The following is a 23,723-nucleotide window of genomic DNA, read 5'->3' as shown; positions in this document are numbered from 1 at the left end:
GGAGTGCTATGTCCGGATCACTAGCTAGAGTGATGATTCCGTTGGGCCCGGGCATTTTGAGCTTCATGTACCCGTAATGGGGTATAGCTTGGAAGATCGTGAATGCCTCCCGCCCGAAAAGGGCGTGGTATCCGCTACTCAACGGGGCCACATGGAATGTGATTTCTTCGGACCTATAATTCTCTGGCGTGCCGAATACCACATCTAGTGTGATTTTTCCCGCACATCGTGCCTCCTGACTAGGGATGATTCCTCTGAAGGTCGTGCTGCTTTGCTCAATGTGGCTCTTTTATATTTCCATTTTTCGAAGAGTCTCCTCATAGATGAGGTTTAATCCGCTGCCACCGTCCATGAGCACTTTAGTGAGCCGGAAACCATCCACATTGGACTAAGGACCAAGGCGGATGGTTCTCGGGTTGTTCGGAATTTAGTTTCGTCACTGGCATTGAAGGTTATAGCCGTATTGCTCCATGGATTTATTGTTGCGACGTGGCAGACTTCGGCAAGGCTGCGGATTGCTCGCTTGCTCCTATTATTTGAGGCGAAGGTCTCAAAGACTGTTAATACTGTATTGTTATTTTCGACGGGATGGTGCTCTGTTGTATTGTTGATGAGGATATCCTCACCGCTCTTGGCCACCTGCCGGAGTATCCAACATGCTCTAAGGCTATGTGTTGGCATGGTATCCGCTGTACTGTGAATTTTGCATAGCCCATTGAGCCATCCCTCCAATACGGTTCCACGCCCTGTAGTAGGCTTTTGTTTCTTTGTAATTGGATCAGGTGACTTACGAGAGTACACCCTTTTAGTTCGGACGGGGGGTTTAGTGAGAGCCGGAGGATCCCAGAATTTTGTTTGGGTTTTCCAGGCGCTTTCCATCGCACAGTACTTCTGTACTATGGCCGCCAAGTCAGCAAAGTGTGCTATGTCACGGCGACTTATGGCATTGAGGATTCCCTTGTCCGTGCAATTTTTGCAAAAGAATGAAATTGTGTCTTCCTCGCGACAGTCCTTGACCTTGCTCATTACAAGGAGGAATCTGACCCAATAGTGATGTACTGTTTCTTGGGGCTCTTGTCTAATGTGGGAGAGATCGCTTATATCTGGGTGGGTGGGTATATTTAGGTCCGAACCCTGACCCGATCTGAGACCCAGGGGCGGAGGAGTTTCCGAGCTTGGCAGTTCAGGCTCCGGGATGTTGCCCAATAGATCTGGCCCGCTGTATGATTCTAGGTTCAAAACTTGGGCCATGTCCTCCCGTAGACGGGTATCTGGCTCGGAGAGCTCGGGAATCCGGACATAGTTTGTCCTCAAGATACAGGAAGAATCGCTGCGTTGCTCCTCCACCACCGCTATCTGATGGGTGACCGGCGGAGAGTTAATCTCCCTTTGGTCGGGTTTAAGCCCGATCCGATCATAGTCCGTAGCGACTCACAGGGCAGCGATGCGATCCAACAGCTCGTTAAAGGAAGAGAGCTCCATTGGATCCATCTGCTCGGCGAATCCCGAGCCGACGTGGAGGCTGTTTTTGATGACCCGAGAGGTCATCGTCGGCGCAACGGCCGAACGGGTGGTCATGACAAAGCCGCCTAGTCGGAGAGTTTGGCCTAGAGCCAGGGCTCCCCCAGAGGTGATGTTGTCCTTGACAACAAGACGAGCCATCAAGCCTTATGGTGACGGCACAGTGGAACTCTCAATGAAAGCAACAATGTCGGTGTCAAAACCGGCGGATCTCGGGTAGGGGGTCCCGAACTGTGCGTCTAAGGCGGATGGTAACAGGAGGCGGGGGACACAATGTTTACCCAGGTTCGGGCCCTCTCGATGGAGGTAATACCCTACTTCCTGCTTGATTGATCTTGATGATATGAGTATTACAAGAGTTGATCTACCACGAGATCGTAGAGGCTAAACCCTAGAAGCTAGCCTATGATTATGATTGTTCTTGTCCTACGGACTAAACCCTCCGGTTTATATAGACACCGGAGGGGGCAAGGGTTACACAGAGTCGGTTACAAGGGAGGAGATCTACATATCCGAATTGCCAAGCTTGCCTTCCACGCAAAGGAGAGTCCCATCTGGACACGGGACGAAGTCTTCGATCTTGTATCTTCATAGTCCAACAGTCCAGCCAAAGTATATAGTCCGGCAGTCTGAGGACCCCCTAATCCAGGACTCCCTCACCTATTGCATTAATTTCGGTCTCACCAAAATATGAAATTGGTTCCACCGAGTTTGCTTGGCCAACTCTCTGTTGTGCTTATTACCCAAATTGGTTCCATCGAGTTTGTGTAATCGGTCCAACCGAGATGAGGCTTTACCCTAACCCTAGCACATCGGTCGCACCGAAATGCCTAACGGTCACATTATGAACCAAATCGGTCCGACCGAGTTTTATAATTCGGTCCCACCGAGTTTGGTGATTTGTGTGTAACGGTTATATTTTGTGTGGATGCTATATATACCCCTCCACCCACTTTTCATTCATGGAGAGAGCCATCAGAACATGCCTACACTTCCAACATACATTTGCTGAGAGAGAACCACCTACACTTGTGTTGAGGTCAAGATATTCCATTCCAACCACATAGATCTTGATCTCTAGCCTTCCCCAAGTTGCTTTCCACTCAAATCATCTTTCTACCAAATCCAATCCTATGAGAGAGAGTTGAGTGTTGGGGAGACTATCATTTGAAGCACAAGAGCAAGGAGTTCATCATCAACACACCATCTATTACCTTTTGGAGAGTGGTGTCTCCTAGATTGGCTAGGTGTCACTTGGGAGCCTCCGTCAAGATTGTGGAGTTGAACCAAGGAGTTTGTACGGGCAAGGAGATCGCCTACTTCGTGAAGATCTACCCTAGTGAGGCAAGTCCTTCGTGGGCGATGGCCATGGTGGGATAGACAAGGTTGCTTCTTCGTGGACCCTTCGTGGGTGGAGCCCTCCGTGGTCTCGCGCAACCGTTACCGTTCGTGGGTTGAAGTCTCCATCAACGTGGATGTACGATAGCACCACCTATCGGAACCACGGATAAAAAATCTCTGTGTCTCCAATTGCGTTTGCACACTCCAATCCCATCCCTTTACATTCTTGCAAATTGCATGATTTACTTTCCGCTACTCATATACTCTTGTCATGCTTGCTTCATATGTATTTTGAATGTTTGAAGTTGTGCAAAAACTCCACTTCAACTTAAAGAATTTAAAAACTGCAACTTTTCTTGCTAAGTGTCTATTCACCCCCCCTCTAGACACCTCTTCTCGATCCTTTCAATTGGTATTAGAGCTTTGGTCTCCATTGCTTTGGTTTAATCACCATTGGAGGAAGATGGATGAGTCTACGTTGGGGAGTCTTAGACGTATAGTGCCTATTCTTGATGGGGAGTTTTTTCATGAGTGAAAAAATGAGATACTTGAGATTTTCAATGAATATCATTTGAACAAGTACATTACTAGCCCTTGTGCACCTCATGTTGATCCTTTGCATCCTTCTCTTGATGAGTCTATTGACATGATCCTCAACCTTAGAACTATTAATCTTATCACTAGAGGCTTGCCTAGAAACTTGATTGGATGTTTGCCTACTCTTGATTGTGCCAACACTATATGGAGATTTCTTGAGGAAAGATTTCCAAACTATTCCTTGCAAAACTTAGATGAAATTCTCCATAAGTCTATTGCCTTGAGTAAGATGAATTCCAGTGATCCTAAGTTTGGTGATTGTCTATTTGAGCTTACCAATCTCATGCGTGGCAAAGGAGATGTTGGAATCATTAGCAATATCACCTCCGAAGCTATTAGAATTCATAAAGATGACCATTGTGATGATCATTTATCTAATGAATTATCCTCTCTAGGAATTGATCAAATACAAGACGATGTTGAACATGGATACTATGATGAGGATGATGATAGTGACTATGATCTTGATGATGCGATGAGACACTTTGTTCTTATGGCTAATCTTCGCGGCTACATGGCTGGAGGAAAGGAATGGGTCCTTGATAGTGGATGTACTGATCATATGACCGGAGACAAGGATATGTTTCGTGAGCTTCCTAAAAATGACGGCCCTCGAAAGTATGTCACTTTCGGTGATAACTCAAAGGGTAAGGTGGTTGGCCTTGGTAAGGTGGCCATCTCACATGATAGCTCCATACAAAATGTTATGCTCGTTGAATCGCTTGGCTACAATTTACTTTCCATATCTAGACTTGCTGACTTTGGTTTCAACGTCCTATTTACTGAAGTAGATTGCCAAGTGTTTCGTAGAGATAATCATAAAATGGTCTTTACCTGTATCCGTAGAGGTGATCTTTACATTGTTGACTTCACTAAAAAGGCTCAACCTAGAACTTGCTTAATTGCTAAATCTTCTAAAGGCTGGTTGTGGCATAGAAGGTTAGGTCATGTGGGCATGCGAAATCTTGATAAGCTTATTAAAGGTGATCACATCCTTGGAGTAAAAGATGTTATATTTGACAAGGATAGACTTTGTAGTGCTTGTCAAGCAGGAAAACAAGATGGAGGAAGCCACCCCATGAAGAATATTATGACCACGAGAAGACCGCTCGAGCTACTTCATATGGATCTCTTTGGTCCCAATGCCTGATTTTTCAAGATTTACGTGGGTGTTGTTTCTTGATGATAAATCGCAGGTCCAAAAGATCTTCAAAAACTTCGCTAGGAAGGCCCAGAATCAATTTGAAGTGAAGATCAAGAAGGTTCGGAGCGACAACGGAACGGAGTTCAAGAACACAAATGTGGATACCTTTCTTGACGAAGAAGGGATTTCACACGAGTTCTCGGCTACATACACGCCTCAACAAAATGGAGTTGTTGAGAGGAAGAACCGGACTCTTATTGAGATGGCAAGAACGATGCTTGATGAGTACAAGACTCCAAAACACTTTTGGGCGGAAGCGGTTGAGACAGCTTGTCATGCAACAAATCGCTTGTATCTTCACAAGCTACTCGGCAAGACGGCATATGAGCTCCTCACCGGTAACAAACCCCGAGTTGGATACATTCGAGTATTCGACTCAAAGTGCTACATTCTTGATAAGCATCGTCGTTCTAAATTTGCTCCTAAATCTCATGAAGGTTTCCTACTTGGTTATGGCTCAAACTCTCACACTTACCGTGTCTACAACAATTTCACCCGAAAGGTTGAAGAGACGGTACATGTGAAGTTTGATGAATCTAACGGCTCGCAAGTAGAGCAATTGCCAATTGATGTAGGAGACAAAGACCCTTCGGAAGCAATCCAAGACTTGTCTATTGGCAAGATCCGTCCAACGGAGGTGAAGGAGAGTACCTCGTCTGTCCAAGTGGAAGCTTCCACCTCACGACAAGGTGAACCAAGAGTCGACATGGAAGCATCCACGAGTGGGACACATCAAGATGAAGAAAACGAGGAAGTACACCAAGACAAACCTCATCAACCTCCTTCTCCACCACGACAAGAGAACGACAACGTCAACAATGAAGAAGGCCAAGAAGAAGGACAAGATGAAGAAGATGTTCCACCCCGACCCAAGCAAAAGCTCCCACGAGTTCGAGCAAGAGTCACCAAAGACCATCCCGTCGAGCAAATCTACAATGATATCCAAACCGGGAGAATCACTCACTCTAAAACTCATTTGGCTAATTTTTGTGAACATTATTCATTCATCTCTAGTATTGAAACTATGAAGGTTGAAGAAGCATTGGAAGATCTGGATTGGATAAGCGCCATGCATGAAGAGCTACACAACTTTGAGAGAAACCAAGTGTGGACATTGGTCGAAAAGCCCGACAACAACCACAACATCATTGGTACCAAATGTGTTTTGCAACAAGCAAGATGAAGATGGACAAGTAGTTCGCAACAAAGCACGTCTAGTCGCCCAAGGCTACACTCAAGTCGAAGGTATGGACTACGGTGAGACATATGCCCCCGTTGCTAGACTTGAGTCCATCTGCATCTTACTTGCCTATGTTAATCAGCATGATATCACTTTATACCAAATGGACATTAAAAGTGCTTTTCTAAACGGTGAAATTGAGGAGGAAGTTTATGTTAAACAACCTCCCGGCTTTGTCAATCCTAAGAAACCCGATCATGTTTACAAACTTCACAAAGCTCTTTATGGTCTTAAACAAGCTCCTAGAGCGTGGTATAAATGCTTGACCAAGTTCCTTGTTGAAAAAGGCTTTGAGATTGGAAAGATAGACTCTACTCTTTTTACTAAAAGGGTTAATGGTGAATTATTTGTATGCCAAATTTATGTTGATGATATCATATTTGGTTCAACTGACCCTCATTTTAGTGAGAAGTTTGGAAAGCTAATGTCGGAGAAGTTTGAGATGTCTATGATGAGTGAACTCAAGTTCTTTCTTGGTTTGCAAATCAAGCAAACTAAGGAAGGCACCTTTGTTTCTCAAGCAAAGTACACCAAGGACTTATTCAAGAAGTTCAACATGCAAGAAAGTAAAGGTATGAATACACCCATGCCTACTAGTGGACATCTTGATTTGACTAAAGATGGTGAACTGGTTGATCAAAAAGTTTACTGCTCCATGATTGGTTCATTGTTATATCTATGTGCCTCTCGTCCCGATATTATGCTAAGTGTGTGCATGTGTGCACGATATCAAGCGGCCCCCAAAGAATGTCATCTTAAGGCTATGAAAAGGATAGTGATATACTTAATACATACACCAAATTTTGGCATTTGGTATCCTAAGAGGTCTTCTTTCGATCTTGTCGGCTACTCCGATTCGGACTATGCCGAAGACAAGGTTGATAGAAAGTCCACTTCGGGTACTTGTCAATTTCTTGGTAGATCTCTTGTGTCTTGGTCCTCCAAGAAACAAAATTCGGTATCCTTATCCACCACCGAAGCGGAATACATTGCCGCTAGTTCATGTTGTGCTCAATTACTTTGGATGACCCAAACTCTTAAAGATTATGGGATATATGTGAAACATGTTCCATTGCTTTGTGACAATGAAAGTGCTATTAAGATTGCTCACAATCCCGTGCAATATTCTCGAACTAAGCATATTGAAGTTCGTCATCATTTCATTCGAGATCACGTTGCTAAAGGTGATATTGATCTTAAGCATGTTCGTACCGATAAGCAGTTGGCGAATATATTCACCAAACTGCTTGATGAGAAAGTATTTTGCCGTTTGAGAGGAGAATTGAACATCATTGATGCTTCAAACTTGGAGTAGGAACTCCGTGTGGATACATGCAAGGCATGAGCCTATGACTAATCCTTGATATTTCTTTCATGATGATATTCATATGTCTTGGATATATCTGCACCCTTGCATGCTATCTAACCCTTGTAGGTACTTGGATGAATCTAAATCTATGAGATTGCAACTCACTCACATCTTGAGCAATCTCTACATCACCAAGTCTCTACAATATGGTGGTTGAAAACCAGGAGCATGAAACTCTTCGAACATATCCTTTGACAAATTCTATATCAAGTTTCATGATTGTCATTTTGGATACACAAGTGCTATTCCTTGCAAAACTAACCCATGTAGGTAGATGAACTCAAATTCCAAGTGGTGCTCCCAACTTTTGATGAGCTACATCAACCTTGAGCATCCCACACAAGTTCAACTACATGATCAAGATCAACACCACCACCCAAGGTATGTTATTCCATCTTAGAGAAGCTTTACTCCAAGTCATGGGTCAAAGCAACTCAACAAGATGTGAATACATCAAGATGCTTAAACGAAAAATGGTAACCCCATTTTGAGCTTAAACGATGAGTATGACCTATGATCAAGTGATCTCACTTGACTCCTAAGTCAATATACTCTAACATAGGTGACTTTGTCGCCGACCAATTCTAGATGAAGTTATCTTGTGTTTCTCTGTGCGCTTGCATTTGCCTCATGCATATTTATTTCCCCTTTCAAAAAAACTTCATCTAGACTTCCTTTCTTTTCTTTGTTCTGCATTCCCTGCATCCAATTCCTTGCAAATTCTTCAGTTAATTCATTGCAAATCTTTGTGAGATCGTACTTGCCTAGTGAGCTGAGGTGACAAGTGTTTTCTCTGCGATGAACTCGGTCACACCGGTCGGTTGCCTTCGGTCCAACCGAAGCACACAACTCGGTGCCACCAATCTCACTGCAGAAAAGACAACTTGCCACTTGTTCCTGCATTCTTTTTGCTCCAGCTCCACTCAATGATTCTTGTCCTCTACCAGCATCACATTCAACATGCTGCTTTGCTCTGTGACTCAAGGACCAAACCCATTTGTAACAAAAATCCAGAAGAGCCCTTCTTGGAAATTGATGTCAAAGGGGGAGAGAGAGATCACATCAAAGCTTAATCACTTTGACAGGGGAGAGAGTTCTTCAACAGGAGAAAGAGGAATCACATCAAAGGCCCCAGATGCTTGGTGTTCAAGAAGATAGAAGTCACATGTCTTTAAGAGGGGAAAGACATGTTCATATTTGGTTTGCATTTGCTCTGTTTTTCCTTGCTCTGATTTTCTGTTCCCTATCTTCTCCCAGTATCCCATGCAAGATTCAGGGGAGCAAGTCATCTAAGGGAAGGAAATCTTTGAATTCATTGCATATCTTTACCTTTGGGGACATGTCTATATCCAATAGAGTACTCAGTACTCACTCTCTACATGTCATCCCAGTCTTGGTACTCTTGTGGTTTCTTTTGTTTGCTCTGGCTAGTAGATGTATCTGTGTCATCTAACCTTGTTTACTCAGGTTCATTACTCCCTAAGCCAACTCAAGACCACAAGGTAAGTATATGCATCACACTCATGCGCATGAGGATATCTTACTGATGTACATATTGTTTGCAAGAAGGACTAATGAGCATGAAGGTATATTTCCTATATTCACACCTTTTGCTCTGATGCATATGGCCAAGATACATGTAACACATTGCTTACTCTGTCATGCTTATGCATTCACATGCTCCTACATTCCATATTTACATGATTACATACATGTAGGGGGAGCCTATGCATGTTACATGTCTTTCCAAAGCTTTACTTGTTATTCTCTACATCTTTATCTAAAGCTTTGATGTATGTGGTCATCAATTACCAAAAAGGGGGAGATTGAAAGCACAAGTGCTCCCTTGGTGATTTTGGTAATTAATGTCAACATATCTCTTGTTGGACTAGTACTTCTACCTAGAATGTTTCAGATAAGTTCAACAATGAAGTGGCGTGGACAAGAGGATGTGGAACCCCTTCAAGCTGCTAAGGACAAAGGATTGGCTCAAGCTCAAAGCTCAGGACTCTACATTTTCTATTTTCACTGATCCCAGATCACATTGAGTCCATAGGAAAGCCAATACTATTAAAAGGGGATGAGGTGTTGCTTAATGGGTTTCTTGCTCAAAGTGCTTAGTGATATGCTCCAAAGCCCTCAACCACTTTCTCACATCCACATATGTCCCAAACCAAAAGACAAACTCGGCCCCACCAAAACTTTCCATCCGGCGCCACCGAGTTCTCTTGACATAGCCACTGCCAGAAACCCTAATCAATTCGGTCTCACTGATGGGATCTCAGTCTCACCGAGATGGGCTTGCAAACTCTCTGTTTCCTATTGCATTAATTTCGGTCTCACCGAAATATGAAATCGGTTCCACCCAGTTTGCTTGGCCAACTCTCTATTGTGCTTATTACCCAAACGGTTCCACCGAGTTTGTGTAATCGGCCCAACCGAGATGAGGCTTTACCCTAACCCTAGCACATCGGTCCCACCGAGTTGATCATGTCGGTACCACCGAAATGCCTAACGGTCACATTATGAACAAAATCGGTCCGAACGAGTTTTATAATTCGGTCCCACCGAGTTTGGTGATTTGTGTGTAATGGTTAGTTTTTGTGTGGAGGCTATATATACCCCTCCACCCACTCTTCATTCGTGGAGAGAGCCATCAGAACATGCCTACACTTCCAACATACATTTTCTGAGAGAGAACCACCTACACTTGTGTTGAGGTCAAGATATTCCATTCCAACTACATAGATCTTGATCTCTAGCCTTCCCCAAGTTGCTTTCCACTCAAATCATCTTTCTACCAAATCCAATCCTATGAGAGAGAGTTGAGTGTTGGGGAGACTATCATTTGAAGCACAAGAGCAAGGAGTTCATCATCAACACACCGTCTATTACCTTTTGGAGAGTGGTGTCTCCTAGATTGGCTAGGTGTCACTTGGGAGCCTCCGTCAAGATTGTGGAGTTGAACCAAGGAGTTTGTACGAGCAAGGAGATCGCCTACTTCGTGAAGATCTACCCAAGTGAGGCAAGTCCTTCGTGGGCAATGGCCATGGTGGGATAGACAAGGTTGCTTCTTCGTGGACCCTTCATGGGTGGAGCCCTCCATGGACTCGCGCAACCGTTACCCTTCGTGGGTTGAAGTCTCCATCAACGTGGATGTACGATAGCACCACCTATCAGAACCACGGATAAAAAATCTTCGTGTCTCCAATTGCGTTTGCACACTCCAATCCCATCCCTTTACATTCTTGCAACTTGCATGATTTACTTTCCGCTGCTCATATACTCTTGTCATGCTTGCTTGATATGTATTGTGAATGTTTGAACTTGTGCTAAAACTCCACTTCAACTTAAAGAATTTAAAAACTGCAACTTTCTTGCTAAGTGTCTATTCACCCCCCCCCCTAGACACGTCTTCTCGATCCTTTCAATTTCCCCCTCCGGTGGAGTGCCGGAACGGGGTCTAGATTGGTTTTTCATGGCTACAAAGGCTTGCGGTGGCGGAACTTCTGATCTAGGGTTATTTCTGATGGTTTCTCTATTTATAGGATTCTTTGGCGTCGGTTTCACGCGAAGATGGGCCTCGAGGTGAGCACAACCCACTGGGGCAAGCCCGACACCTCAGGCGCGCCCTGGTGTCTTGTGCCCTACTCCTTCACCATCCGGTCCTTCGACGAAGCTTTGGGGTCTCTTTTGTTCCAAAAAAATCGTCAAAAATTTTCAACTCATTTGGAGAACTTTCATTTCTGCACAAAAAACAACACCACGGTAGTTCCACTAAAAACAGCGTCAGTCCGGGTTAGTTCCATGCAAATCATATGAAAATCATATAAAATTATTGTAAACATGGCATGAATACTTCATAAATTATAGATACATTGGAGACGTATCAGTGCCCCTGGTGCCTTTATAAACCGAGGGGTTTAGTCTGTAGAGGCACAATTACAAGCCTTAGGGTTTAGAACACAACATACGGTCTCACGGTAGATCATCCTCTACTCAATACTCCATCACATCAATATAATCAAAGCAGGAGGTAGGGTTCTACCTCTTAGAGATGGCCCGGACCTGGGCAAATATAGTCTCCCGTGTCTCATGTTACCCATCGTTCCCAGGTCCACAGCTCGGGACCCCTTACCCGAGATCAGCCGGTTTTAATACCGACAACATGTGATTTACAGAGATCATAGAGTTACAGAGTCATTTATAAGGAGATATTGGTTGAATATTAAGTAAGGTCGAGTCCACGGTAGTTTGAAAGAAATGCTAGATCTCCATATACATGGTCAGATCAAGAACGTGATGAGAACGTTGTAATTTTAACTTATAATTCATATAAGTACCATATAATAATGCAAATGATTGCACACAAAGTACATGCTAGTAACTAAATGGAGCAACTTTCCTTTTCATTGAGAACAATGGAGTAAGTAACTATGAGTAACTTACAAGAATCATAGAGTTACACAATCATTTATGAGAAGATATTGGTCCAACATTTGGTTGGATGAACCCGTCCAATAAACCTAGACGAAGGGAGTGTGACAGTAATAATACATAAATACTAGAGGTGTGCAGTACAATCTTGAGCTAATAAATAAAGTAAATAGCTATGAGTTATTTGCAAGGATATTCGCATTACATATAATCATTTATGAGAAGACATTGTCTAAAAATTTGGTTGGATGAATCCGTGCAATAAACCCGGACGGGAGGAGTACGACAATAGTAGTACAGTCATACTACAGGTGTGCAGTACAATATTGAGCTAATAAATGGTGTAACTAGCTATGAGTGATTCGCGAAAATCTTTGCATTACACATAATCATTTATAAGAAGATTTTTGGTTAAACGTTCGATTGGATGAACCCATCCAGTAAACCCGGATGGAGAGTGTACGACAGTAGTAGTACACTCGTACTACATGATTGTAGTACAACAATTAATGTTGGGCTAATAAATGTTTGCTTGCCTGCAAAGAAAGAAAGTGAAACGTACATTCATCCATTCATTCCCGAAGGGCAATACCAGGAATACCACTTCTCCCAAGGGTCCAACACGCAAGATTTTCCTGATTAGAAACGCTCGTTCGGAACCTTCCTCGTGCCTTCCACCAGCAGCGCGGGCCCTCGCTGACACGTGGGACCCACCGTAAGCCCTCTCACGCCTTCACATGTCCATCGCGTATATACGGGACTGGCCTTGCCCCCACTTGCCAACCCACACCTGCTACCCCGCTTCATTGAAAATTCTACCCAATTACCAATTCCGGCGAGGCCCCTTCCCCTGACGACGACTTCGGCGAGGTACCGTCGGCCATCATGTGCGGCGGAGCGCCCCTCGCGGACGTCAAGGTTCCCACGGTGACGCGGAAGATGACAAAGGCGACACTATGGCATGAGAAAAAGAAGCCCCGGCATGGCGGCAGCGGGGGCCGACACTTCACGGGGCTCGGCGGGCGCAGGGGACCTGGCCTGGATGACAATGAGGAGGACTTTGAGGCCGACTCCGGGGACTCCGACTTGGAGCTCGAGCGCACTATGGTGGATGAGAAGGATGACGACGATGAGGTCGTCGAGATCAAGTCCTTTGCCGCCGTCAAGAGATCCCTCTCCCAAGGTATTAGAACTGGGTCGCTTGGACTAGTCTTTAATCTATGTATCATTACCTTTTGGCAGTTGATTGTTGTACCAAGAGATTGTGTGATTGGTTCGGAAAAGGTTTGATCATTTGATTGGGTAGGAAGAGAAATTGTGTAGGGTTTGTTGTTTGAAGGCTATGTTTGGGCGGTGTTACTCCTGTTAGTTTAGCGATTTTGGATTGGATGCACTATCATGAAGTTATTTGGGTGAAGGATTAGGCCTTTTCCATTTGTCTGTTGTGGTCGGTTGGTAGGCTGTTTTTGACACTGTCCCTTTCTTTCAGAGAATTGATTTTGGTTGTTAGGTTGTTGATCTTGTGTTTTATAATTTTCTACACCTTCGATGGTGATCCATAAGCTTAGCATTTAGTCAAAAGGAGTAGTAAATCCGTGGGAAGGGCCAAATTTCTCCGTTTTGCTTAGAGGCCTTGGCCTCTTAAATCATTTCCTTGTTAGGTGGTCGTAGGTGTGTGTGAGGATTGTTCTAGATTTCGTTGATTTATTAGTGTAAATGCTTATTCTGCCAATCATCGAATCTGACTAAAAAATATCATTGATTATGCATTGTCTATAATGCAATTGTGATTATTAATTGTAGAAAGATGTCAAAGGTCTAACATGAGGTCTTGTTTATCATGACCCTATATTTTCTTATTTATTAAGTTGTGATTTTATTTTATTTTATTTCATTTGTTTTATTGCCCGTCATGGTTCAGTGTTCATTACCATCATCATATTTTACATATAAATCCATGTCCATGATGAAATTATTTAATTTTTGTGGGAGAAGTTTGTGTGTGTTGGTCCCTCTTAGCATTGACATTGATCTTCAAATGACTTAAGCACCATGACTACTGCAGGTTTTGATGGTCCTTCAGCAAAAAGGAAGAGAAAGAACCAATTCAGGGGTATCCGTCAGCGCCCCTGGGGTAAGTGGGCTGCTGAAATCAGAGATCCAAGCAAGGGTGCACGTGTCTGGCTTGGTACTTTCAATAGTGCTGAAGAAGCTGCAAGAGCTTATGATGTTGAAGCACGCAGGATACGTGGCAACAAGGCCAAGGTTAACTTTCCAAAGGAATCAACAGTTCCTCAGAAGCGTCGTGCTCGCCCTGCTGCTCCTAATGCACCCAAGCTAAGCGTGGCACAGGAACCTTCTGTCATGCCATCAATCAACAACCTTGCCAACCCAAATGCTTTCATCTACCCATCCGCTACCTTTGCATCAAACCAGCCACTTGCTCTGCCTGACAACATGTCATTTGTTCCTGCAATGAACTCTACTGCCCCTGTTGAAGCATTTGTTATGAATCCATACTCTCACCAGGGAAGCAACTCCTTTGGCTGCTCTGACTTGGAATGGGATTATGACACCAAGACTCCAGATATACCATCCATTGCTCCCATTTCTACCATTGCTGAAGGAGCGGAATTTGCACTTGCCCAGAGTAATGCCTACAACTCAGTGGTGATTACTGAAGCAGCTGAATCTGCACTTGCCCAGAGTAACACCCACAACTCAGTGGTGCCTCATGTTATAGAGAACAATGATGTCGATTTCGAGGCTTGGACAAGGTTTCTTATGGATGATGGCGTGGATGAGCCAATTGATAGCCTTCTGAATTTTAATGTGCCGCAGGATGTCGTTGTCAACATGGACCTCTGGAGCTTCGATGACATGCCCATGTGTGGCGAATTTTTATGAGGGATTCACACATGTATATAGGGACAAAAGGTAAGCCTTTGTATATTGCATGTTCGGTGTGAGGTTGAAATCTTTTCATCACTCTTAACTTTGTGTTTTGTGTTTCAGGAATAAGACTATGGGAGATTAGGAAGCACCCTATTGTCACCTTCGGCTAGCATATGCTTATATCCAAGATTTGATGCAAAAAAGTCGCATCCTGAGTCTCTTTTCTGATCGACCCTTTCCCTACTCAAATGTTTATGTGTGGCAACCATTTATGACGAACCGTTGTATTTATCTTTTGTCACCTTTTATGTTGTCGTTACCATTTCTGAATGTGAACAACATGAATCTATGTCCATTTGCATTAATATGTGCACTTGATCATTTTTTCCTTCAGTTCTGCCTGTTTAATTGGTGATAGAAGTAACCTAGATATCTTCTGAATTTGGTAAGTTTATGGTTGTGTGCATCATATTGATGCATGGGTTGGACGTTTCAACCACTTTTCTGAAAGAGTGTGTGTTAGGCCAAACTAACCTCTATATTATACCTCTTCACTTCAAGCTCTGGCAAAATAACAGATTTACTAATCTTTGATACTAGATGTGTGATCATATGGAGTCGTTCCTTCTACATGTAGTTCTTCTCACCGATGTAGTTCTTAGATAAACATTTAGTGCGCCTAATTCATGAGTTGGGGGATCTGTTCTATTTCAGTGCATCTATCCATTCTATCATATATAAAAAGTATTTGACGGGTTAACCAGAAAAGGATAAATACGCTAGAAATTACCACAATAAATAGAAACATCCAGCCCTTAATTTTAATAGACTTTCTTTTATAGCCATTAGATAGGATTTTAAGTTAAAAAATTACCCACCATTGCCATTACAATTATAGTAGAGAAAATCAGACTAAAAACACACACAAAATAGAAGAAATCGGATCATTAAATTTGGACGCCGATAAGTGCCACACGTGTGGGCGTTAGGGGGTTTGCCCACACATTTTGTGTGGTGTATAAGAGGAACAGCCCACACACCCACGTGTGGGCAAAAAAAGTAATGCCCACACACCTCTTTTTTCCCCTCCCGATCCCTCTCACACGCGTGCGTGTGGGCGGAATAGATAACGCCCACACGCTCCGTACGTCAGGCCTCGTACCTCGTGGTCCCGCACGCCCCGCGTACAGTCACCGCGCGTCCCGCAGTTGCCATGGTTCAGACCCTCGTCCATGTTTGCTTAACTGCAGTTGCCATGTCGCTGAACTTCGGTTGCTATGTCGGACAACTACAGTTGCCATGGTTGCTCAACTGCAGTTGCCATGTATGGTCTGGTCTACTGCAGTTGCCATGATTTCAAAACTTTAGGAGTTGCCACCCACTAAACACTAGGCAGTTGCCATGTAGCACTACAAAAAGACATGGCAAAAAAACATGTTCGGGTAAAAGAGAAAGTTGCCATGTGCTCACAAGCACGCTAGGGCAGTTGCCATGTAAAAAGAAAGAATTGCCATCTTCTTACGTGCACGCTAGGGCAGTTGCCATGTACCATGCAAAAACACATGGCAACTCGGGTAAAAAGAGTTGCCATCTACTTATAAGCAAAGCTAGAGGCAGTTACCATGTACCTGCAGAAACACATGGCAACTGCCAGCTTTGAGTGTGGGCTAGGAGACGGGCGTGTGGGCGAAGTGATAAACGCCCACACACCAGCCCCCTTTGTGTGCGTGAAACTGGTGTGTGGGCGAATTGCTAAACGCCCACACACCAGCCCCCGTGTGGTGAAAAAAGGACGTGTGGGCGACCGGATGAATGCCCACACACCAGCTTAATCCTACGTGGCACACAAAAACTGCTAGAACGCGCCAAGATTCGTGCAGAATTGGTTGGACGAGGATCCATGCGTGTGGGCGAGTTGTCAGACGCCCACATGTGTGGGCGTTAGACTTTTCGTTAAATTTTAGAGATCATTAGGTATTTGATGGGTTAATCACAAAAGGATAAATACCCTAGAAATTAGCACAATAAATAGAAACATCTAGCCATTAATTTTAATAGAGTTTCTTTTATGGCCATTAGATAGAATTTTAATTTAAAAAATTACCCATCATTGCCATTACAATTATAGTGTTGAAAATCAGACTAAAAACACACAAAAATAGAAGAAATCGGATCATTAAATTTTAGAGATCATTAACGTCACTACACCTGAACCATCAATTTTTATCATGGGCGCTCCCGTCCTATACGAATGAAAACAACATAGTAGAAAATTAAAAGAAACCCTAACCATCCTCTCACGTTGCCGCCGCCGTCCAACATTGTACGTGATGCGATCTCACTAGCGAGGGTCTTCGTCTGGGATAATACTCCACTCAATCCTCACCGGCGTGAGGTCCTGGCTGGTGCTTTTGGTCATGGTGTACGTACCCAGCAAGAAGTACATGCAAGTATACATAGCTGGCTTGCTTGATTCTTGCGGCCGGCTGGAAACAGAGACACCTCAACTCAACATCAGCGGGGCAGAAGATCATGTCAATAATTTAATTGGTAATCCTTCATGCACATTAGAAGTTTCAGATTGATGGGTTAATCCTTCATGCACATTGTTAGTTTCAGGTAAATAGAGATTTGATGCATGCGCATCTGCCTCGTCGGCCAAAGATGACTTGCAGCACCCACATGGCTAGCTGGTCGAGCAAGGCACCCATAGGTACATATACTATAGCTAGCACATATCTTCCTTTTGATTGCAGTTTCTGTTTTTTTAGAAAAAGAGGATGACCCCCGGCCTCTGCATCTGGAAGATGCATGCGGCCACTTTATTGATTATTCTCGAGGACCTTACAAAGTATGACAACAATATGCCTGAATCCGCCATCTTGGCAACATATGTCACTACTCCTATCCATATGATGAAGGGGCGCTAGCTGGGCCAAATACCCAGTCCACTCACCTAAGCCTATCATCAAAAGCCAGCAGCCCCAGCCGAGCCACATACCGGGTCTGGGGCATGAACTGGTCAGACGCACTCACATGTGTCGTCGCCGCCATCTTCCACTGGTCCGTCTTCAGAGCAGATATTGAGACTACTACCTTGCAGGCCACTCAGCCATCGACGCCACCATGACGCCAGACAGCAACTCCCTCATGTGCGTGTCCAGCACCGCGCATCGGGCGCCGAGTCTCCACTGCACCACGCCGCCGAGATCCGTCGTCATCAATGTGCAGGATGAAGCACCGCTCCACCAAAAAAAACCGCCCACTGGCCCCTCGAACCCGTGTACGCCTCCAAGAATGACGCCCCCAAGGAGGAAACGACACCAACGCGCCGCCGTCATCTGATCTACTGATCTAGGGTTTCCCCCGGAGGTAGCAGATAGAGGTCTGGAGCTTCTCCACGGCGAGGCCTTCAAAAAGGTAATGACACAACAGAGTGCCGCCAACGCCGGTCTTGGCAAAGCCGAGAACTAGGTTTTCACCCGGATCTGCTGAAGGAACCTCCATCAAGCATCGTGTGCACGGGTCGCTGCCGATCTGAGCCGCCGCACATCGAGGTCGCACCGGCCAGATCAGATCTGTCCGGAGGGCAAACCACACATGACGCCAACCCAACCACCAGGCCCTCCATGCCGCCACCACACCTTGCTGCCGTCGAAGCCGGCCAGCAGCACCGGCGGTGAGCCAGATCTGGCCGCCTGCCAGACCCAGCAACCCTCCTCCGCAGGGTAGCCACAAGAGGCGCACAACTCCCGGCCAGCAAACCTGCAGGTAAGCAGAGGTGGGAGGGCCGCCACCCCAACCCAACCATGGTCGGATCTGAGAAGCGAAGCAGAGTCGCCGCCTCAGACCGCAGGGAGCCGGAGGCGCCATCCCGCGAGCAGCAACCGGAACCAGGGGATCACCGGAGGAGCCACCCTCCAGATCCGCGGTCCTGGCCACCGGAGCGCCGCAACGCCGGGCCGCCGAGCAGGACGAGGGAGCGGCCTCCCTCCACCAAGATGCGCGCCTTCGCGCGGGGAACGCCCCGCCGCCGCCGTCCACGGCGCGGGCTTAGCCCGGCCGCATCCTCCGGCAGCGGCGAGGGGGAGAAGGGGTGGCGAAGGGGGGCGCCGCCGGCCGACGATTAGGGTTCCCCCGAGCCGCCCAGGAGCGACGCGGGGGACGCGGAGAAAGGATCCTATAGTACAAGATCATGGTTGTGCCTCCCGGGTGCATGGTGTAGATACTTGATTTTCTCAAATTGCACAGGTCTTCAGTGACAGTTAATATATGGAGTTGCTCTATGCATCGCTAGTTGATCTGCAATGGATGTAATTAAATCAGGTGTGGACACACAACAGCAGCCTCGCTTCGCTGGCTTGTGACCAGAACCTGGAGAATCCCTCAGCTGAGAATTCAAGGCCAGAAACAACGAACAGATTCAAGGCCAGGAACAACGAATCGACGGAGGTTCATCACGTCCTCCTTGCCGGCTCGCCATCGCCATCACACGACAGGAGCCTCGCTTTGATAGCTTGTGACCAGAACTTGGATAATCCCTTGACTGAGAATTCAAGGCCAGGAACGACGAGCAGACAACCTCACTTCGGCCATGTCAAGGCCAGGAAGGCCACTTTATGTTTTCTCTTTCGGTGATGTGGCCTATGTCCCCCCTTACTGCCGCCCCACATATATTTCTCCAAATTACCAAGCCATATATTGGCAGATCATAGATGACACAACACTGAAGGCGGGGGCCAACACATGCTGCTGGTATGGTGCATGGTGATGGCCAATAAAATAATTAATATGTGTATGTTGTTGATGCCGGCGATGATGCCTTCTTGCTGGAATCATCAGTACACGCCTTGGGTAATTGGTCCTCAATAGATTTATAATTGTGTATGCCTCTTGTCTCACTATAGCAGTTTCTGAATAAAATTCGGGGTCATCAATATATTACATGCAGGTGGTGCCGATCTCAAGCCTATACACTTTTTTCCGGCACCGATGTTATGTTGGTCTAAATCTTTTTTAGAGATGGTAGCATTGTCCGTCAGATATTTCTCATTCTGTTTGGAGGGAATAGATATAAGAATACAACCCTGCATATGTGTTATCAACTCCAAAATTGATATTTGGGCTCATGGCCAGTTCAATACTTATTTATGGGTCCCGATAACGCCCACACGTGTGGGCGTTAAGGGGTCTGGCCACATGTTTTGTGTGGTATCTAAAGAACCAGTCCACACGTCTACGTGTGGGCAAAACAAGTAATGCCCACACGCCTGGTCTTTTGCTTTGCGGTCCTTCTCACACGCCTACGTGTGGGCAAAATAGATAACACACACGCCCGTACTCACGGTCTCGCACGCTTCGCGTGACAGTCACCACGTGTCCCCGCAGTTGCCATGGTTCAGACCCTTTTTCATGTTCGTTTAACTATAGTTGCCATGTTGCTGAACTACAGTTGCCATGGTTGCTCAACTGCAGTTGCCATCTCAGGTCAAGTGCCGGATAGCATTTTTGGACAACTGCAGTTGTTGCCATGTATGGTCTGGTCTACTACAGTTGCCACCTACTAACACTAGGTAGTTGCCATGTAGCACTACAAAAAAGACATGGCAAAAAACATGTTCGGGTAAAGAGAGAGTTGTCATCTGCTTACAAACACGCTAGGGCAGTTGCCATGTACCCTACAAAAACACATGGCAACTCAGGTAAAAGAGAGTTGCCATCTACTTACAAGCACGCTAGGGCAGTTGCCATGTACCCTGCAAAACACATGGCAACTAACAGCTTTGGGTGTGGGAAAGGAGACGGGCGTGTGGGCGAACTGATAAACGCCCACACACCAGCCCCTCTGTGTGCGTGAAAACTGGCGTGTGGCGAACTGCTAAACGCCCACACACCAGCCCCTTCGCATGGTGAAACAGAAGTGTGGGCGACCGGATGAATGCCCACACACCAGTCCAGTCCTACGTAGCATAAAAAATCTGGCAAAACATGCCAAGATTCGTGCAAACACAAACGGACGTTCATCCATCCGTGTGGGCAAGAAGCAAAGGCCCACACGTGTGGGCGTTAGTATTTTCGTTATTTATTGATCCAACGAGTATATCTACACGGTTTTTGAGTATGATCTCATAATTGTTCATAGTGAAAGTTCGTATACTATCGTACCTTTGACTTGAGACCCAATCTATGTTCGAGACAATAGTTAATTTGACTCCCAGTATGTTTCTAGATCTTTGAATTTCTCCTTCGAATTTCTCATCCTAATGCAATAGAAATTTCATCATTTTGGCAAACCAATGTAGAAACCCAAGGTTCCCCAGTACAAATACGCACATAATGACTGTACTTCCATTATTTTCAAGTAGTATGCTTGGATAACAAGAGTATTGCAAAATTCTCATGATTTTGGCATGTACTTCACTTGCATGGAAGGTTCAGTGACTGCACTGACGAAGTATATAGTACATATAGTAGGTCGTTTCTCAGAAGATTAAAAGTTGTGCATCATGATAAATGTTGTACAGTAATTTCTGTCCCATAGCATGATTCATAATTGTAGATTACTACATGAAATTAGTAACTGTTGTATTACAATATACTTTCTAAAAAAATCCCTATGAATGGAAAAGCGGCCCATTAGATGCTTCAGAATTTGCTTTTATATGAATCCATTTCTTTTTTTCATGAATCACGAGTCTCAAAGCCAATATGTTGACTTGATGTATTGCATGATTCTCATGCATCACTGGGTGAGGGGAGCATTAGGCCTTCTGGCACTAAGGTTTCTCTACCTGATTAGGCTTTATGAGAGAGTGTTCCTTTAGGAATCCTAGAAGAATACTCGTGCGTTGCAACGGGGCCACATTAATCTTAAGAGTTCAATATTAATATTCTCATACATATCAAGTAACATTGGCGACCTTTTTTACCATCAAATCCTCACACACACACTGTCTCCCTCCCTCTTCCTCACTCTCTCTCCCCCTCTCCCTCTCTCTCTAACACACACACACACATATCCATCTTATTGGGTACGGGACCATAATTCATCTATTTCACACACACACGCTAGTGCATAACAATATGGATTATGTGTATTATATTTGCCACCACAATTGAGGAAATTAATTTCATGTAAATGGGCCAGCCACAGCTCTAAGAATACGCGGAGGAGGTGGCCCGAGTCGGCGTCGGCGCCGTCTGGCGCGGACCACGGGCCCGCTTCCAAGTGCGTCTGCGCGCCGGCCACCCACGCCGGGTCCTTCAAGTACCGCTTCCACCGCACCAACTCCCAGGGCCACGGCCACGGCCACGGCCACGGCCAGGGAAGCCGCCCTTCTTCGCCCCCTTCACCAGCCGCGGCCAACGCGGTGCCGCGGCACCCGGCCTCGCCGTCCTCGTCCTCCGACACCGTCGCGACCCAGTGACGCAGCCCAAGCATCGGCCTCGAGAATCAAGAACGCCCGACAACGGAGAGGGAAGGGAATTTATTTACTGCTCCCTCGATGAGTTATTTCCTTTATTTGGAGATTGATTACCATCCGTGAGTTAAGGTAAGGTTAATGTGATTGACCGATTTTTTCTGAAAATCAATTATTTGTTTTCTAATTAATGTGATTGAGTGATTTAAGGTAAGGTTAATTAATTTAGATTTGATCTTTAGAGATTATTCGTAATTGATTCTACATTACTAAATAACTTGCGTCAGTATGAAAAGTTCTGATCTGTTCAGATTTCTTTCGTTGTGTAGGAGGGTGACGCGAAAATAAACCGATGAAGTGGGGGGAGGGGACGAAAAAAAATCTAAAAAAACCAGCGAAGATGGGAGGAGGTACCAAAAAAAACCATGAGAGGTGGGACGAAAAATCCTGGAAGCAAGACTACCAACTGCTCCATAGGAGTAGAGATTGTTGTGATATTGTTCGGTTCACTTACTTCAGATGCGTCTTTCAACTTCTTTAAACATATACACCCTTTGTGATTTATCTAGCCAGGTGTTTTTTTGTAATGTCCGTCGTGTATTTCCAAGGTTACTTCTCTATTTTTTTTGTTGGGAGATCTATGAAAATCCATCTCTGCACCCGAGCTCATCTGCACCTGCGCTGACGAAAAAAATCAAAACAAATACTATATAAATTCAAAAAATTCCAATTTTTTGTGCGCTAGACAATTTGATGCGTGAGATCCGCTCTAATTTTCAAATCATTTGGACATATGAGGAGCTCTTAGAAAAAAGACAGTAGGTTTGGTAGTAATCTTGGTCAGAGGGTTAACTAGTTGTGTGGATGTACACGGCGTGGAAAGCTGCAAAGTCTGAGTCCATATGCCAGTAGGTTTGGTAGTTTTTGTTAGTATAGGAATTAGTGTTCGTGTAGGATTAGTAGTTACTAGAAGCAAAAGCGCTTCGCTAGCTGCACTATTTTCCATTGTTAAGTCATATTTCTAGTTATAATCATCAAGAAGGAATTCTTTAATCAAAACTTCGGATGCAATTAAATCACAGGTAACATCATTCCATTTGAACAACCTCTAGTACTTGCCTATTACATTCACGGGCTGCCAGAGAACCTGAAAGATATATAGCTAGGTTTAAAGTTGTCGACAAAATAGTAAGGAAAACCTGCAGTGTAGGATCTAGTAACTGAACCAGAAAGCCGGCCTTCTGGAAGTAGCCATTACAATAAAGATGATCTTGAATAAGATAGCGAGTAAAGAGACCAAAACATGCAAACAAGTTTGTTACCTGGATCAATTGGTCTTCAGTGAGAGGAGTGAAGCCAACTCTTATTGTCGACCTCCTGATAAATTCATCGAAAAATCTAGTAAGTGTCATAAGGCCATCAACTAACTCACATCTTCAAGCATACTTGATTCCTACAGATCATTCATCAAAGCATAATGGCACAATTCATGACAAATTAGTCTTTCAAAACCAAAAGGATAGTGGAGACGCCTTGCACAACGCACATACTTTCAAAAAAATCTAGTATGTCGTTTCACACACAAATGTGGCTCGTTCCCTCTCGGAATCACGAGCCTTCTTGACAGAAGCGCTGGTTTGCAAGAAGCTTATACCAAAACTTGTCCCAATTCGGCCAAAAAAATTACCACTGCATGTT

General features: G+C 44.9%; 1 protein-coding gene across 1 annotated transcript; it reads left to right on the top strand.

Moving 5' to 3' along the window:
* Positions 1 to 12,504: 12,504 nt before the first annotated feature.
* On the top strand, positions 12,505 to 14,997 carry LOC109780998 (ethylene-responsive transcription factor 1-like). Its single transcript, XM_040391953.2, has 3 exons — positions 12,505 to 12,892; positions 13,775 to 14,646; positions 14,725 to 14,997. The coding sequence occupies exons 1-2, from the start codon at positions 12,595 to 12,597 to the stop codon at positions 14,614 to 14,616; spliced, it is 1,140 nt and encodes a 379-aa protein (XP_040247887.1). The 5' UTR covers positions 12,505 to 12,594; the 3' UTR covers positions 14,617 to 14,646; positions 14,725 to 14,997.
* The last annotated feature ends 8,726 nt before the right edge of the window (positions 14,998 to 23,723 follow it).

The sequence above is a fragment of the Aegilops tauschii genome, chromosome 6, assembly GCF_002575655.3.
Source record: "Aegilops tauschii subsp. strangulata cultivar AL8/78 chromosome 6, Aet v6.0, whole genome shotgun sequence".
Taxonomy (NCBI): Eukaryota; Viridiplantae; Streptophyta; class Magnoliopsida; order Poales; family Poaceae; genus Aegilops; species Aegilops tauschii.
Note: the sequence above shows the minus strand (reverse complement) of the source record. Positions and strands in the feature narration are given on the sequence as shown.

Coding starts and splice junctions, on each gene's coding strand:
- LOC109780998 (XM_040391953.2), top strand. CDS start 12,595: ATGTGCGGCGGAGCGCCCCTCGCGGACGTCAAGGTTCCCACGGTGACG. Junction 12,893..13,774: donor CAAGAGATCCCTCTCCCAAG/GTATTAGAACTG, acceptor TGACTACTGCAG/GTTTTGATGGTCCTTCAGCA.